Here is a 14356-nt window from a genome sequence, read left to right as displayed (position 1 = left end):
TTGGGGGAAAATAAAATCTAAATCTAAAATAAAGAATGTAATGTAAAATCTTGGGTGTAGCAGGTAGCCGTTGTAACTGAATTTAAGATATATGTATTTAAAAATCGGCTTTTTTCCGACTTTAGTTACCGTTTCACTCATTACGACGTCGTTTTACCTTTTTCAAGGAGTACACTATTTCTAATTTTAACTTTATTTTTTATTTCATTTTACAAAAGCTAAAATAAAAAAGGGAAATCAATGGTAATTGATATGGGAATGATTTACCTATATACCAAAAGGATAATGATAAATCAACCTAATTGGTATGCCTAAAGTTGTGCCTAATCATAAGATGATGACATGTAAAAAAATTAGGGGGCAAGATTAGGAAAGAGAATTAGTGCATTCCACATGTTAAATTCTTAAGGTTTTAGGCATATCTTTAGGCACATCAATTAGGTTGATTGATCATTTTTCATACCAAAAACCAAGTTCTCTCTTATAGGCAAGGGTGTAGTGTCAAATTCTTGGCAAATTGGCAAGTTCTAAGCCAATGGAATCATATGTTTTAGACAAAAGGCAGCCAAAATTAGCCACAAAGTAACCAAAAGACATGGTGTAGTGGTAAAACTTGTCAATTTTTTGGCAAAAAAAACTTATCAAATAAATCCTAAATTTTCATTAATTTTAAAAACACAATACAAATAAATTAAACATTTCATTTAAATCTTAACTAAACATCTAACGGCTATATGCCTTTTTATTTTTATTTTTTTTCCTTTTACACTTTATTTATACCCAACAAACATAACCATTTCAAACCACAACAATATTATCTCAAATTTTTTCTATCCTTATCAAATCATTTCATTCAAACATCCCAACCAAATGGCGCATCCGTGGACTGAAGCAAAAGATCATTTGTTGTCGAGGTGTTGGATGTTGAGGCATCCTGACCCAGTGACCGGTAGATGTGAAATGGCTAACCCAAGCGAAAACTTGTGGAAGCATAAGGTAGAGGGAATACAAGCGTCAGGCCGCAATGTTTCGAAGCACGAAGAGCACTATTCTTTGTTCTACAAGGGGATATCAACAACGTCAAGAGTGTAGTGGATGATGTTTTTAAGGCTGGTCACACGTTGGGTGACCAATGCACTTGGGCCGAATCATTCCACGACAATTGCAGGGAAGACAAAACCACGTGGGAAGTCAATTGCCCGGAACACGACAAGTGGTGATTTGACAATTACGCTTACCGTGGCTTAGGAAGTATGTCAATCAAAGACGATGATGAATAATTGTACGCAGTGTATTTCGTGTTTTTATATGTATTGTCTTATTTATTAATTATGTGTTTTTTTTAGTGTAAAATGTGTTTTGTTTAATTATATTTTAAAAAATGTATATATGTAGAAGTTGGGGGGGAGGGGGGGGGGAGAGTATAAAAAAAAAACACGCTCCCACATGCAATTTGTCAGCCAAAACTTGCCACGTGTCCTTGCCCAACATTCACTAGCATCGGCCAAAACTAGCCGATGTACCTTGCCAAAACTAGCCGATGTACCTTGCCAAAACTTGCCGATACAAGCCGATGCATATGATATAGGATTGCCGATGTTAGCCGATGGTTTTTGCCGATGTTTTCTTGCCGACTACACCCGTGCCCCTTGCAAGCATATATGCATAAAGTATAAACACCATTTTTACTTAACTATAATGCATAAAACACTCTTATACTTTAGCCAACCTATACTTTCACCCCTTAAGTTTATAACTTTTGAGTTCTAACCCCATCATAATATAATTTTTGACTTAAAACTAACATTAATTATACAATTGTTTTTGAATGAGGTACAACACTCTTATACTTTTGCTAATTTATACTTTTATCCATAAGTTTGTATCTTTTGACTCTTAACCTCATCATAATATAACTTTGTGACTTTTAACTCTTTTCAAATGTTGTATCTTTCAACTTTTACCCTCATCGGAAATTTCGATTTCAACTTTTGACACTAAACTTTTGAATTTCATATTTATATCAAACTACGTTTACACATTTACGTATTCATCCTTTAAACAACTGGTTTTGAGTGTCATTATTTGCATATATATTTTATACATCTTATAAATTTTATCGTTCTTATACGTTATTTTTAGTATTGCTATGTATTCTATTGCCTTTCTTTTTTTAAATATGAGTTATTTGTGTCGTATGCTTCAGAAATATTTTGTTAAAAAAATTTGCTTGTATTTTAGCGGTGTGTTTTGTTCACTATGATAATGTAGAGTTTAAGTTTTTGGTTTAGGTTATTCTCTTAAAACTTTATCTGTATTTTTCATACTCAAATATTTAGTAACTATACAAAATTTAAATCTTATAGCATATATTTTCTTTATGTCGTCTGATTGTGCACAGTTTTATTAAGAATGAGATAATATAATAGTTAAATAGATCCAGTTGGAGTAGACGAAAAGATGCTAAACAACAGTGGGAAATTACTTTTTTTTGTTTTTCTTTTTTCATTTAGAAGGGTTTCGTTTGGCTTATGTTTACAATTAGATTTTTATCAAACCTCTTAAATAACCAAAAAAATATATCTTCTTTTTTTTATCATCTTTTCTTCCATTCCTATTGGATCAATTTTATCATCCAATTTCTTGAAAATACTTCGCACAATTTTGATAATACAAACAAAATACATGTTATAACATTAAAAATTTGTTTATTCACTAGATAAACTGACTATGAAATACACATGAGAATAAAAAAGTAAGAGAATAATCTAACAGAACTTACGCATTATTATCATTGTGAACAAAACACATAGCCAAAATTTGGCACACAAATATTTTTCAGAATTTATCTCTAAAACATACGGATCACTAATAAAAACAATCATAACTTAGAATTTTTTTATTTTTTATTTTTTTTTTGACAAATAACAAAAGATATCTATGATAATCTTGTATATGTTATTAAGAAAACCAAATTAAACTTGAAAATAAATTAGAAGTTGTATCTAATAATTAATGAAATTTACTAACAATAAACTTGATAAAACTTTTGAAATAACAAAAAGAAAATGTATGTAAAGATATAATAGAAATTCCAAATAGAAAAAACAACTAGAAAGCTTTAAAAACATAGGTTATTAATATAATAAACTTATTTCTAAGTGTTTTTTTTCCCCACCTAATATTAAGACTCAACACTCATCATGGTATAAAGGTTTTTGCCCATGGGCTATAAGATAAAGCCCAATCAGTAATAATATATGGCAGGTTGTAATGGGCCAACTAAAAATATTCTGCAGTTTGTGCAGGTTTAGTACGGAGGGGTTAGAAACTTATAACAAAGCGGTTTTGCTACTTAATATATTTCCACTACAGTTGGGTTGTAAGTAATTCTCCTATTGAACTAATTAAAATCATTAATCTAAGGTCTCTTATCAAACACCGAACCTAATGTATTAGAGGCTATGATGGATGTCTCTCAGAAAAAGTTTACCCTCATGTTTTTAGTTAAGTAATAATAATTGGGAATATGTCTAATGAAAAGATTTTATGGCAAGGAAAAGTATGATGTAGATGTCGATGTCGATTGGATTAGTGGTTTAAGGGTTTGTAAAATATTATGAAGCGGAAGAAAAAGGTTGCAAGGCAAATTGACCACAAATCCATCAAGAAACATAATTTTTATCTTTTATTCTCTTTATAAATAAATGGTTTAGGAATTTGATAATGTGCCCCGAAAAGCAACTTTACTGATTTAGCAGTATAATCAATTGTCTATAACACATTATCTAATATACTTGTACGCGTGACAAAATATGATCTACGATTAGGTTTTTTAGGTTTGAAATTAGGAAACCTTGATGATGGTGATGTTAATTGTTCTTATTCAATCAGAGACCAACTCGATCTTCAACACAAAAAGAAAAAATCCTAGATTTTGTAAGAAAAACCATAAGATACCAGGTAATAACTTTTTTGTCATTGTTAGTCTGTGATAATGCATAATAACTTTTTGCACTAGTCTATATTTCTTAAAATATTAAAGCTATATGAAATACCAATTTTTTACTAAAATGATGTCCGTGAAGATTTTTTACACTACTATCAAAACATGTCCATATATGTAGATACTAAATAAATATCTATTATCATATACGTACCTACAACATGTTTGTTAACATCTTAGATGTATGTTAATTTGGACAAGTCATGGGGAGATTTCACGACGATACAAGCCGTATGTGTCGCGGTTAGTATTTTTCATCTGCCTAATTGCATTTTTTCTAATTTTGTTTCTCAACATGAAACAATTTGTATTTGCAGTATAAAAAGGGTCGTGTGATTTCAATGGTTTATTTATTGTTGGAATTATGCTTAAGAACAACTGTTTCAACGTCATTATAAATAATGGGCACTAAAAGTTGAAAGAGTGGTGTTCTGAACAGTGAAAAAAACATCAAAAACAATTTCCAATTACAAGCTTAATTCCAATAGACGAATTGAAATCACCTAACGTTATTAGAAGCACGAAAGTCTTTAATACATAGATTATTTTTAACACCAATCACATTAAACTTGGTTTTAAATTGTTTCATTTTATAATAAAACAAAACTAGAAAAAATTCAGTTAGACGTAAACGAAAGATATTAACCGTGTCACATGCGGCCTGTATCGTTGTGGAAACGCCCAACACATGGTATTAACTTACATTTAAAATGTTAAGATGGTATTAACGGACATATGTTGTACGCATTTATACGATAGGTGTTTATTTTCTACTTAAATGGACATACTTCAATAGTGTCGTAAAAAGCTCCACGGATATCATTTTTGTAAAAAAATTGATTTTTCCTCTCGTTCTAATATTTCAAGAAATATAAAAGCTATTAAAAAAGAAAAATCATGCATTCTCAAAAAACTAGCAATGACAAAAAAAAAAGGGGTTATTACCTCGTATCTAATGAATTTAAATCCATCCAACCCTCCTAATGAAATTCTTTCTAATGATGTTGACATTCCAAGTTTCCAACGGAATCACATATTCTTTCAAGTTTTAACAATCAAACGCATTATGGTATGAAATTCAATTCAAATTTCATCAAGTTCTATGAAAATTTGTGAAATAGATCTCAATCGAGATCACAAGTTTATACAGACAAAAAGCATCTCAAGTATGATTTCGATTGGTCATTACCACATTGCTAGAAGCAATTATCTATAATCCTTTGTAAAATAAATTACCTCCTCCCTTTTTTCTCAAATAACGATCCAGTATACCTAAGATACTGATGTGTGTTTTTATTCGGTCTTTAAATTTAAAAAATGTTGTACAAGTAACTATCTTAAAACAAACCACACTAATGAGAAGATAACCCGGTCAATGTAATATAGTCTAGTGATAAGTTACAGGATCGTTCGCAGGGACGCGTTGCTTTACCTAATCTAGTAATATGTGTAATTCTAGTTGTTTTGGGGGTTTGTCACTAACTCCTAAATAACTAATACTTTAAAGTAAATATCCGGTATTACCGGGGCAAGACGTTTCTGAAGAAACAACGTAAAATTGTGAGGAACCTAATGACAGTAATTAAATTAAAATACTTGTTTGGCATCTTCGATCTCATGATACGACCAAATACTATCCTACTGGTTTGCTAGACTGTTGGAAACTTCATCACGGCTCAGATTCTCGTTAGATTCACTTCGCCTAATTACTAGTGTTGTCGTTAGACTCACACTACCCTATAAACAAATTCTAGTTAGATTCATTGTTTAAGCATTAATGACCTAAAGTTTGTGCTACTAATTCATCTTTTAATTACCCGGCTCTTAAGCCATCGCCAGATATAATCATATAATTATCTCCGGTGACCACAGTGCTCGTTTCCAAGTCAAAGGATCGCGTCTAACATTGTTAAGCATCATGTTCAATTCATCCTAATGACTATGGTTTTGGATCCCTTGGTTACAAGTGAATCGCTTTTTACTTCTAGTTATAGACCGCTAGTCGTTTTCTGTCCTAGCATATTAGTCCTGGTGTATGATCATAGACAACCATCAGAATTAAACTAATATGTTCACCTATAGAACCGATAATAATATGAATTACTAATAAACATGGATCTACGATAAACAGTAAAACACACTCCAACAGATTCTAAACAAACAGAGTAAAATAATAAGCGTCTACATGATCACATTTATCCAAACAAGTATTCAGCCTACTAGCCTAGCATTATTAAAAGAAAAACAAAGTCTGAGAAGATAAAAGACATTGTTCAACAATAAAGGTAAATAAAAGATAAAAGATCTAGACCAAGAATGAAGTCGGAAGGCGTTAGAAGCTCCAAAACCTTCTGAAAATTTGTAAAGTCAATCTAGGGTTGATACTGGGCGGCTGGGGCTGCTGAATCGGCTATCCCTTAGGGTTTTGAGGTTAGTTCGACTTAAATATGTGTTTAAGTCGGTTTCTGATCTGGGGCGATCAGCGGAGCTGGTGGGCCTACCAACAGCGCTGGTTCTGGGTTTCATAGGGCCAGCGGCGCTGGTGACTGCTGTTTGTTCTTTTGCGTCTTCGTTTGGCTCCTGAATCACTTCCTTGTGTCTTGTAACTTCATAGGCTTCCTTCTTGATGTCATTTCCCCTCTCTCGCATCTTCAGTGAACCTGCATAATCATATGATTAATTAAGTACCAATAGTTCCGGAATAATAACTCATTTAGGCATAGAAATGAAGCCTTTCAATAGGGGTTTTTATCACAAAATGGACGCTCATCATATACCCTTATTCGTTATTCACTAATTTAAATATCTTTACCAAATATACTTATAATACCCTTAATAAAATTATTTACAACATACACCATTAACCCTTAAAATAACTACAAACCCTTTTTTGACATCAATTATATTTACATCAACAACCACACTCCTAGCGACCATCGACACCGTTCCCGCTACCACTATCACCACCACCACTCGCCGCAACCGCGTTGTGCAAGTACCCTTTTAGTTGACATGTAAAGATCCTGACTTCTAGAATATGTTTTGACTATATAGACATCTATAACACCAATGATCAAAAGATATTTTACTCGAGTATGTGAAATTTACAAGTGGAAATTGGAGCTGTATATGTAGAATTGGGTTGATATGGGTTACATTATATGCAAACTTTAAACGCTTTGACTTTACGGAGTGAGGCTCCCTTTGTCCCAACGCCACTCATTTGATGCCCTTTGTCGCCATCTACATTTTCTCAAGGGGCATCTTGTTATAAAAACTCTTTCTAATTCTCCTTCTTTACGACATATTTCTTCCGACCCTCCAAACACTCCCTTAACACGCACACATAGATATAGATATATACAAATATATAAATATATGTACAAGGGATGCCTAAAGATGTCTCGTTCCACATAAAGGAAGGACATCTCCCTAAAAGCACCACCACATGTGGAGCTGCCTCACTCCGTATAGTTTTAAATACCTTTAATCCCTTAAATCAACTTAGTACATAGTATATAAATAACTTCATAATATAGTGTTTATATATGTACCCCAAATCATTATATTCAATGGCAAAGCTATGTGGTGGTAAACGGTGGTCATGACAACCCCAAAATTTCTATAACTCTATATTTTTAGTACTACGTATATGTATTTATTAATTTTCAAAGGTATTGGGTAACCCTAGACTGATATAGTATAACTTTATGTTTTTTTTTATTTACGCTTGTTAGTATCATGAAAACTATTTAGCGAACCCAGAATGAAAATTTTTGATCCGCCACTGATCATTTATAAAATTTAAAGATTAAGGAAAAAAAAATCTATAAAATTTAAAGAATAAGGAAAAATATGTGTTCACGTGATTTTAACAACAAATGGCTACTTATAGTTGAAACTTTTACACCCGTTACGCAATCCATTAGACCCGCCCATCTTCTCACCTCCAATGACACTCCAATCACGATAATAAAAGTTAGTTGATGCCAAAATGCACAAAAAAGGTTCATGATTCTTATTTTGTCAAAATATTTGTTGCAAGTTTTGAACATACTCAAAGCTTCATGGATGCATCGACCATCACTGGAATAAGGCAGACACAAAAATAAACTATAATACTTGTTTAATAGGTTTTAGTTGAGGAAGAATGGAGAGTGAGGGTTGGTAGGTGGGTTGGTAGGTGAGGAACGGGAAGTAATAATGCACATCAAAAGTGATTTATTGGGTAGGTTGGGATCAATAAACGCACTGCCAAAAAGGTCGAAATATCATTAACATCTGCGTTTCTCGCGGGGAAAACATGTGTATTTTAATGGATTGGTCCAAAAGATAAAGTATCTTTGGTACTTATTTACGTATAAAATAACAGAGACATTTTATAAATTAAAGTAAGAAACTTGATTATCCAGTAAATCCAAATAGACGACCCATAAAGTTAAACTGTTTTCAATGTTACGGACTTCTTTACCCAACCTTAATTGTCAAGTTAGCTCCCACATCAAAGACTTGCTTCTCGAATCTGTTTTGAAACTTTATAATAGAAGAAAAATTACTTGCTTCTCGAGTCTGAGATTCTTTGAGAGAGGAAACCAATTCTTGATTTTCTTCCCCCAACTTGACAATCTTACTTTCCATTTCCTTACAAGCAAATGCGTTTTATTTTGATAAAATATTTTTAATTACCTTTATACATGTTTATTATTGGTATATGTGAACGAGAGAATTCGTTTTATTTCATTTAATGATCCAAGTTTAATTTTACATTGTAATATAAATGATAATTTCGGCTATATTTTTTTTGTTAGTTCTTTGTCTTGGATACACATAGTGCGATCTAATCTTTTAACCAAATGAGTTTTCATCAACTCTTTTAAAAGTTTGGTGTTATAATTTTTTATATACCGGCTGTCATATCTTCGTTTTGCTCACATATTTAAAAGATAAAATGTTCTTTTTTGAACAATTAGTCAGTATTCGACATCAGGAAACATCTCACCGTATAATAGTAAAGTCCTGTACGTACTCTAGATTACGAAATATAGGTCATAAGCCGTTACAGTGATTCAGAGAAAAAACTTACAGACTTGTCACTTTTAAGAGTTGAATCCAAGACCTGTGAAAAAAACTAGAGATCCATTTGCCTGTTAACTATAAGAATCGTTAGTAGACAATTGCATTAAAGGGGTAATGATAAAAACTTAACTTTTTATTTACTGCAGTATAAAAATAAGGATTTATCCCTTTAAAAAGGAAAGCAAAAAAGGAAAAGAAAGGCCTTCCAGATATATTTGACTATAAAATCTTATGACCGAAGACCTGGGCTTTAAGTTTACTAATATTCATAACCCACATTAAGTCGGAAGAATCCCATATCTTAGGAGGCCGTTTCTCGGTTTTCTAGTGGCTGGGCTCAATACGTCCAGCCTTGATGCAGACAGTAAAGTGAGTCTAGTACTTTTGTTACCCAGCCTCCATTAGAGTTTAAGACACCCAAATAACATTTAAAAGGCTTGTCCATCCAAAATCTAAAGATATAAAAGGTTAAATGAAGCAACATTTGACACTTCACAACCACAAAAACATCATTCTGCTAACCAGAACAATAACCAAACAGTCAAAACTATTGGCTAAATTGGAAAAAAAGTTGAACTGAATCTACAATCTTGGAAGCTTAGCAGATAACATTAGAAGATGAATAAAAAGGATGTTTCTGTATCTCATACTAAATAAGCTTTTTAGCCATCAATTCCATAGGTACATCGCAACTAAGAAGAATGAATTTAAAGTTTCTTTCTAACAAGTCTTGGTGACCACATTTCAGTTTACAATGTGTCTAATTCAATACATATTTTTGACACTTTTTTGAAACTTCTTGCTGAGAATTAACCATATGCCCCCATGAATGATATTTTTCGTTCAGGCCTAAGTTTATGATAGTTGATATAAGTACAAAAGGCAAACCTTTCTAACAATACCCATCTGAACCAAGTGCACAAATATATCAGATTGTTACATTTACCTAAAATGTATTCAACCAGTAGCAGGAAACCCCAAATGACTCGTGTAAACCCAATTACGTACTAATAAACAGAGGCCTTATTGTTATATTCATCTAACCTCGTAAACTCTCACTAAGTGGAACTGTTTGAACCTAACAACCTATGTATAGAACAATTATGAAGGCCAAAATCACAAAGAGCACTAAGTGTCACAAAACTAATATATAAACAACTATCTGACCCAAAGTAAACGATATAAATAATTAAAACCTAATTATTTCCTATATCCAACACAATCAATCATCATAACTAGCAATTTCCAATCATCAATTTCAAAATTACAAACCCTAACAAGAAAACCGCATTATACATACATACATACATACATACACACATACATACATATATATATATACAGATATTTGTAATTTAGGAAAGAAGAAAGCAGTAGATGGTAGATGAAGATGATTAAAAGGGCTAGGGCTTTAGAATAAAGAAGAAAGCAGTAGATGCTAGATGAAGAGGAGAAAATAAGGCTAGGACTTCAGAATAGAAAGAGTATGTGCAAAGCACGTGTGTCCATAGAAAAAGAAAACAGAAAAGAAAGAGCAGATGTAAGCTCATTTGGAATAACTTAGCTACAGTAAACTACTCACACCAAAACTTTGCTAAATTGTTATATACGGAGTATATAATACCGTTGTAATAATAGAGGCCCTGAAGTCACCCTCTTGAGATCAGAAACCTCGCATCATCTACCCGCAACCCAATATGAGTACGTCCACTCACCATATTCTGCAGAATACACTATTAAGCTGTTGCACATAATGAAGCATGATTTAGATTACCATTGCAAAATTGGCAGTTTGATAAGGTTTAGCACAGGTTAGAACAAGGAAGATCATGACATAGGTCTCAAATAAATCAGTGGTTTAAGGGTTTGTAGTATTTTATAAAGCGAAAGAAAAAAATTGCAGGCAAATTAACCGCACGACCACTAAGAAAGAATATTTTTATCATTTATATTCTCTATAACCTCAAGCAGAATATGGTGAAGTTTTCTTCGGAAAAGGGGCTGCCCGACATCCTTTCGTTTTCGTTTCCTTTACTTTCTTCCTTTTGGTATTTGTAATCATCTTCCAAGGGATGACTCTGTATATATATATATATAAATAGAATATAAGGTAACACTCCGGTAAAAACAATCTTAAAATAAGAACGGTGAGAACACTTAAAAACATCATTTTGATGCATTACAAGTCCATAAAACTAACATAGTGCATAACTAATTATCATTGTTTAAGTATTTAACAACACATTGATCTGTCAAAATCGAAAAAATCACGTTTTTTATTTTGTGCATCCATCTTGGATGCATATATAAATAGAAAAGTGAATAGATTGTCCGACACCTAAGCTTAGGTGTGAAACCTCTCACATACAAATTTTTTAATATTTCTTGATTAATGAATAAATGTCTGGGCCCCATGAATTTTTATGGATTAAAAATACAATACGTGAAACCACACCTAAATTTAGATACTAACAACCTTATATTCTCATACTTTATATATATGTATAAGGGTGAGTTATTTTCCACCATTGATCAAAATTTTCTTACATTACAAAAAAAGAAAAAAAAAAGTGATTTATTTTAAGAACTCATAAATAAAAATGACTATCCATACTTTTTTTTTTATCTAACAATTTGGACGAATTTTTCTATTTTATAGAAGAATAAAAAAGAGTAGCCATATTTTTTTTATTAAAAGATAAAGTACTTTGAATCATTTGGATGACTTTTCCTATTTTATAGAAGAGAACATATCAGGGAAAATGAGTAATCAAAAATTATTATCGCGTTTATTTATATTTGTGACTTTTCCTATATATATACATAAAATTGATGATGACAAAAGAAAGTAAGATATGAACATAATCTCTTATACATAGGAATTGAAAGAAGATAACCTTGGGATCTGCTTCGTCTTCTGGGTCCAACTCACCAAGTGTTTTCAGCATCATCCTCTTCCCATCTTCCAATGCTGCAACATACATATAGATATAAATTAATAAACCCCAAAAAATCAAGTAATAATTAAACACCTATATCAAAAAAAAAAAAAAAAAGTATTAAATGCACGAACTCAGAGGTCTCCGTATCTTTTTTTGCTCTCGGTCAATCATCTGGAAACACACACACATGAAACACACGTCAATAATCGGGAATCATCAGATTGAAGAAGAAATTCGTAATTCGTAAATATAAATAAACGAATCAAAGCAAAGCAAAAAAGAAAAAAAAAACTGACTCGATCGCGAACAGGTTCCATCTTGGTAACCGAGCGAAGATGGAAGCGGAGGAATTGGCTAGGCGAATGGGAGTTATTCTTTTCGAAAGGGTCATGCATATATACAGGTTCAATTTGGACTTTGGCCAGACCCGACTTTCCTTTTTTTTTCTTTCCTTTTGCTTTTCAAACTTAAATTATATATATTATGGTGACGTTTCCATATTATATTCTTTGTATTTTTCGATCCTTCACCTTTAAAAATAGATACATCATCTATTAGAAGTCTCGTTAGATAAGGTTTTCATTTCTTTGGATGTTTTCTTTCATCCAGATATGTCTGCATTGTCATTATACTTGTGCTTTAACGTTTTGCTCGAATAACTTAGTAATACACTAAAATTACTAAGCAATTTAATTATCAATCTATATTGTTAATATAAGTTATACATATTACATTTATTTTTATTTCTTATAATTTGTAAATACGTTTATATATTTAAACTTTTTCTCTTTTTAGTGTACAAATCTATACAAATTGTATGTTTTAAAAGAAAACGTACATTAAAATCAATTCGTTTTATAAAAGTTATATTAAATTTAACACCTAAAAAAAATATAATTAGTTAATAAAAAGCATCTCTATATTTTAGTTTCTATATCATAATTTTTTTTTAACAATTTAAAACTAAATTTATAACATCATATATAAAAGTAATTTTTTTTTATAACATCTCTATATTTTAGTAATATATAATAGTATTAATGTAATACAAAATATATTTATGTTAAAGATCATTGAACTAAAATTTAAAAACGTAACAAAACATGTTGCTGCTATAATAATAACAACGTATAATAACAATAATAAGAACAAAATGGATAACAACACAGGGAAAAACAATAAGTATATTAATTTACATAATAACATTCTGACAACCTAATGTAATATAATATTTTGCTTTAAATATTTCATAAACGTACAATTTAATTATGAGGATATTTATTATATATTAAAATACACTTATAAAATTATCATGCAGTTCAAAAGACATAAAATAGATTTTGTTCAAACACATAAAACAGACTTTGTTCAAAAAACATAAGACAGTACAACCATTCTTAAACAAGGTTGATACCATTATCTTTGTGGAGTCCAGGTATCACTTGGGAAAGGGTAATGATTCCTACACCACCTAATTTTAGCCGTACACCACTAAATATGCATAAGGGTGTTGTATTGTACAACACAGTAAAGCACGATTGGTGGTGTATGGCTAAAACTTGGTGGTGTACAGATCACCACCCGTTGGGAAAACTCTTGCTTCAGGATTCTTTGACTTTTTCCTCTTACCTTCTTAACCGGTTTCTTGCCACCATATGATGGTTTGCTTTTGCATATCATATGATCGTTTTATTGGTTTACTTTGTCTACTTGGTTACAAATGAGAAAGAAGATGGTGCCAATCACTCGTGTTTGCTAGTTAGTAGTGTTTTGAATCACTAGAATTTCCAAGATGACCGGAAATCGAGTCACAGGTTCCTAAAGCAAAATAAGATATCATTTATCTACTTGTTTTACACCAGAAGTGGCAAAATTGATGGGGTCGACAGGATGGGTAACCCGTCAAATTGGATGATGTCATGGAACTTTCCAGCAAACTTAGTTAATAGTTAAGGGTTTAACATAATTAAATTGGACGAGCCCGTGAGCATCAAAAGTGCACTTGAACTCTTGCAACGACTTCAACCCTTTTGACCCATTCCATTTAGCTAACTTATTTTTGAACGGTTAGAGACCATTCTTATGTAAACGAGTCAAAATTGCCGCCTCCATTTTATATAAGATTGAGCCTTTTACATGTAAAAATGATGAATTTTTTATTTGCACATACTACTTAGTAGATTATAATGCACAGCTACTCTCCCCGATGTGAAAATGTAACAAGTAATGAGAATCATGCGACCATGGAACATTTGATGTACTATGTTTCTAAGAGCAAGAGTATACACCGATTTAGCATAACTAGAACTTCAGTTAACAAGCCTACTTTTTT

General features: G+C 31.7%; 1 protein-coding gene across 8 annotated transcripts; it reads right to left on the bottom strand.

Annotated features, from left to right (window-relative positions):
- Positions 1–8822: 8822 nt before the first annotated feature.
- On the bottom strand, positions 8823–12476 carry LOC122605579. 8 transcript variants are annotated; one of them, XR_006324646.1, is made up of 6 exons: positions 12321–12476; positions 12156–12195; positions 11980–12053; positions 11045–11160; positions 10707–10823; positions 8823–9157 (listed from the first exon to the last, which is right to left on the bottom strand). XR_006324646.1 is itself a non-coding variant. In XM_043778541.1 (5 exons), exons 1-4 carry the CDS (start codon positions 12417–12419, stop codon positions 10732–10734), a joined length of 285 nt encoding a protein of 94 aa, XP_043634476.1. In that variant the 5' UTR covers positions 12420–12476; the 3' UTR covers positions 8823–9157; positions 10707–10731. The 8 variants fall into 8 exon arrangements, 4 of the variants coding, with proteins under 4 accessions (XP_043634476.1, XP_043634475.1, XP_043634473.1 ...); XR_006324645.1 differs by having other exon boundaries at positions 8823–9150; XR_006324647.1 differs by having other exon boundaries at positions 8823–9150; positions 10707–10803.
- Positions 12477–14356: the final 1880 nt, after the last annotated feature.

The sequence above is a fragment of the Erigeron canadensis genome, chromosome 6 (genome assembly GCF_010389155.1).
Source record: "Erigeron canadensis isolate Cc75 chromosome 6, C_canadensis_v1, whole genome shotgun sequence".
NCBI classification, from domain to species: domain Eukaryota; kingdom Viridiplantae; phylum Streptophyta; class Magnoliopsida; order Asterales; family Asteraceae; genus Erigeron; species Erigeron canadensis.
The sequence above is the reverse complement of the archived record's forward strand: the minus strand, read 5'-3'. Positions and strand labels throughout refer to the sequence as shown.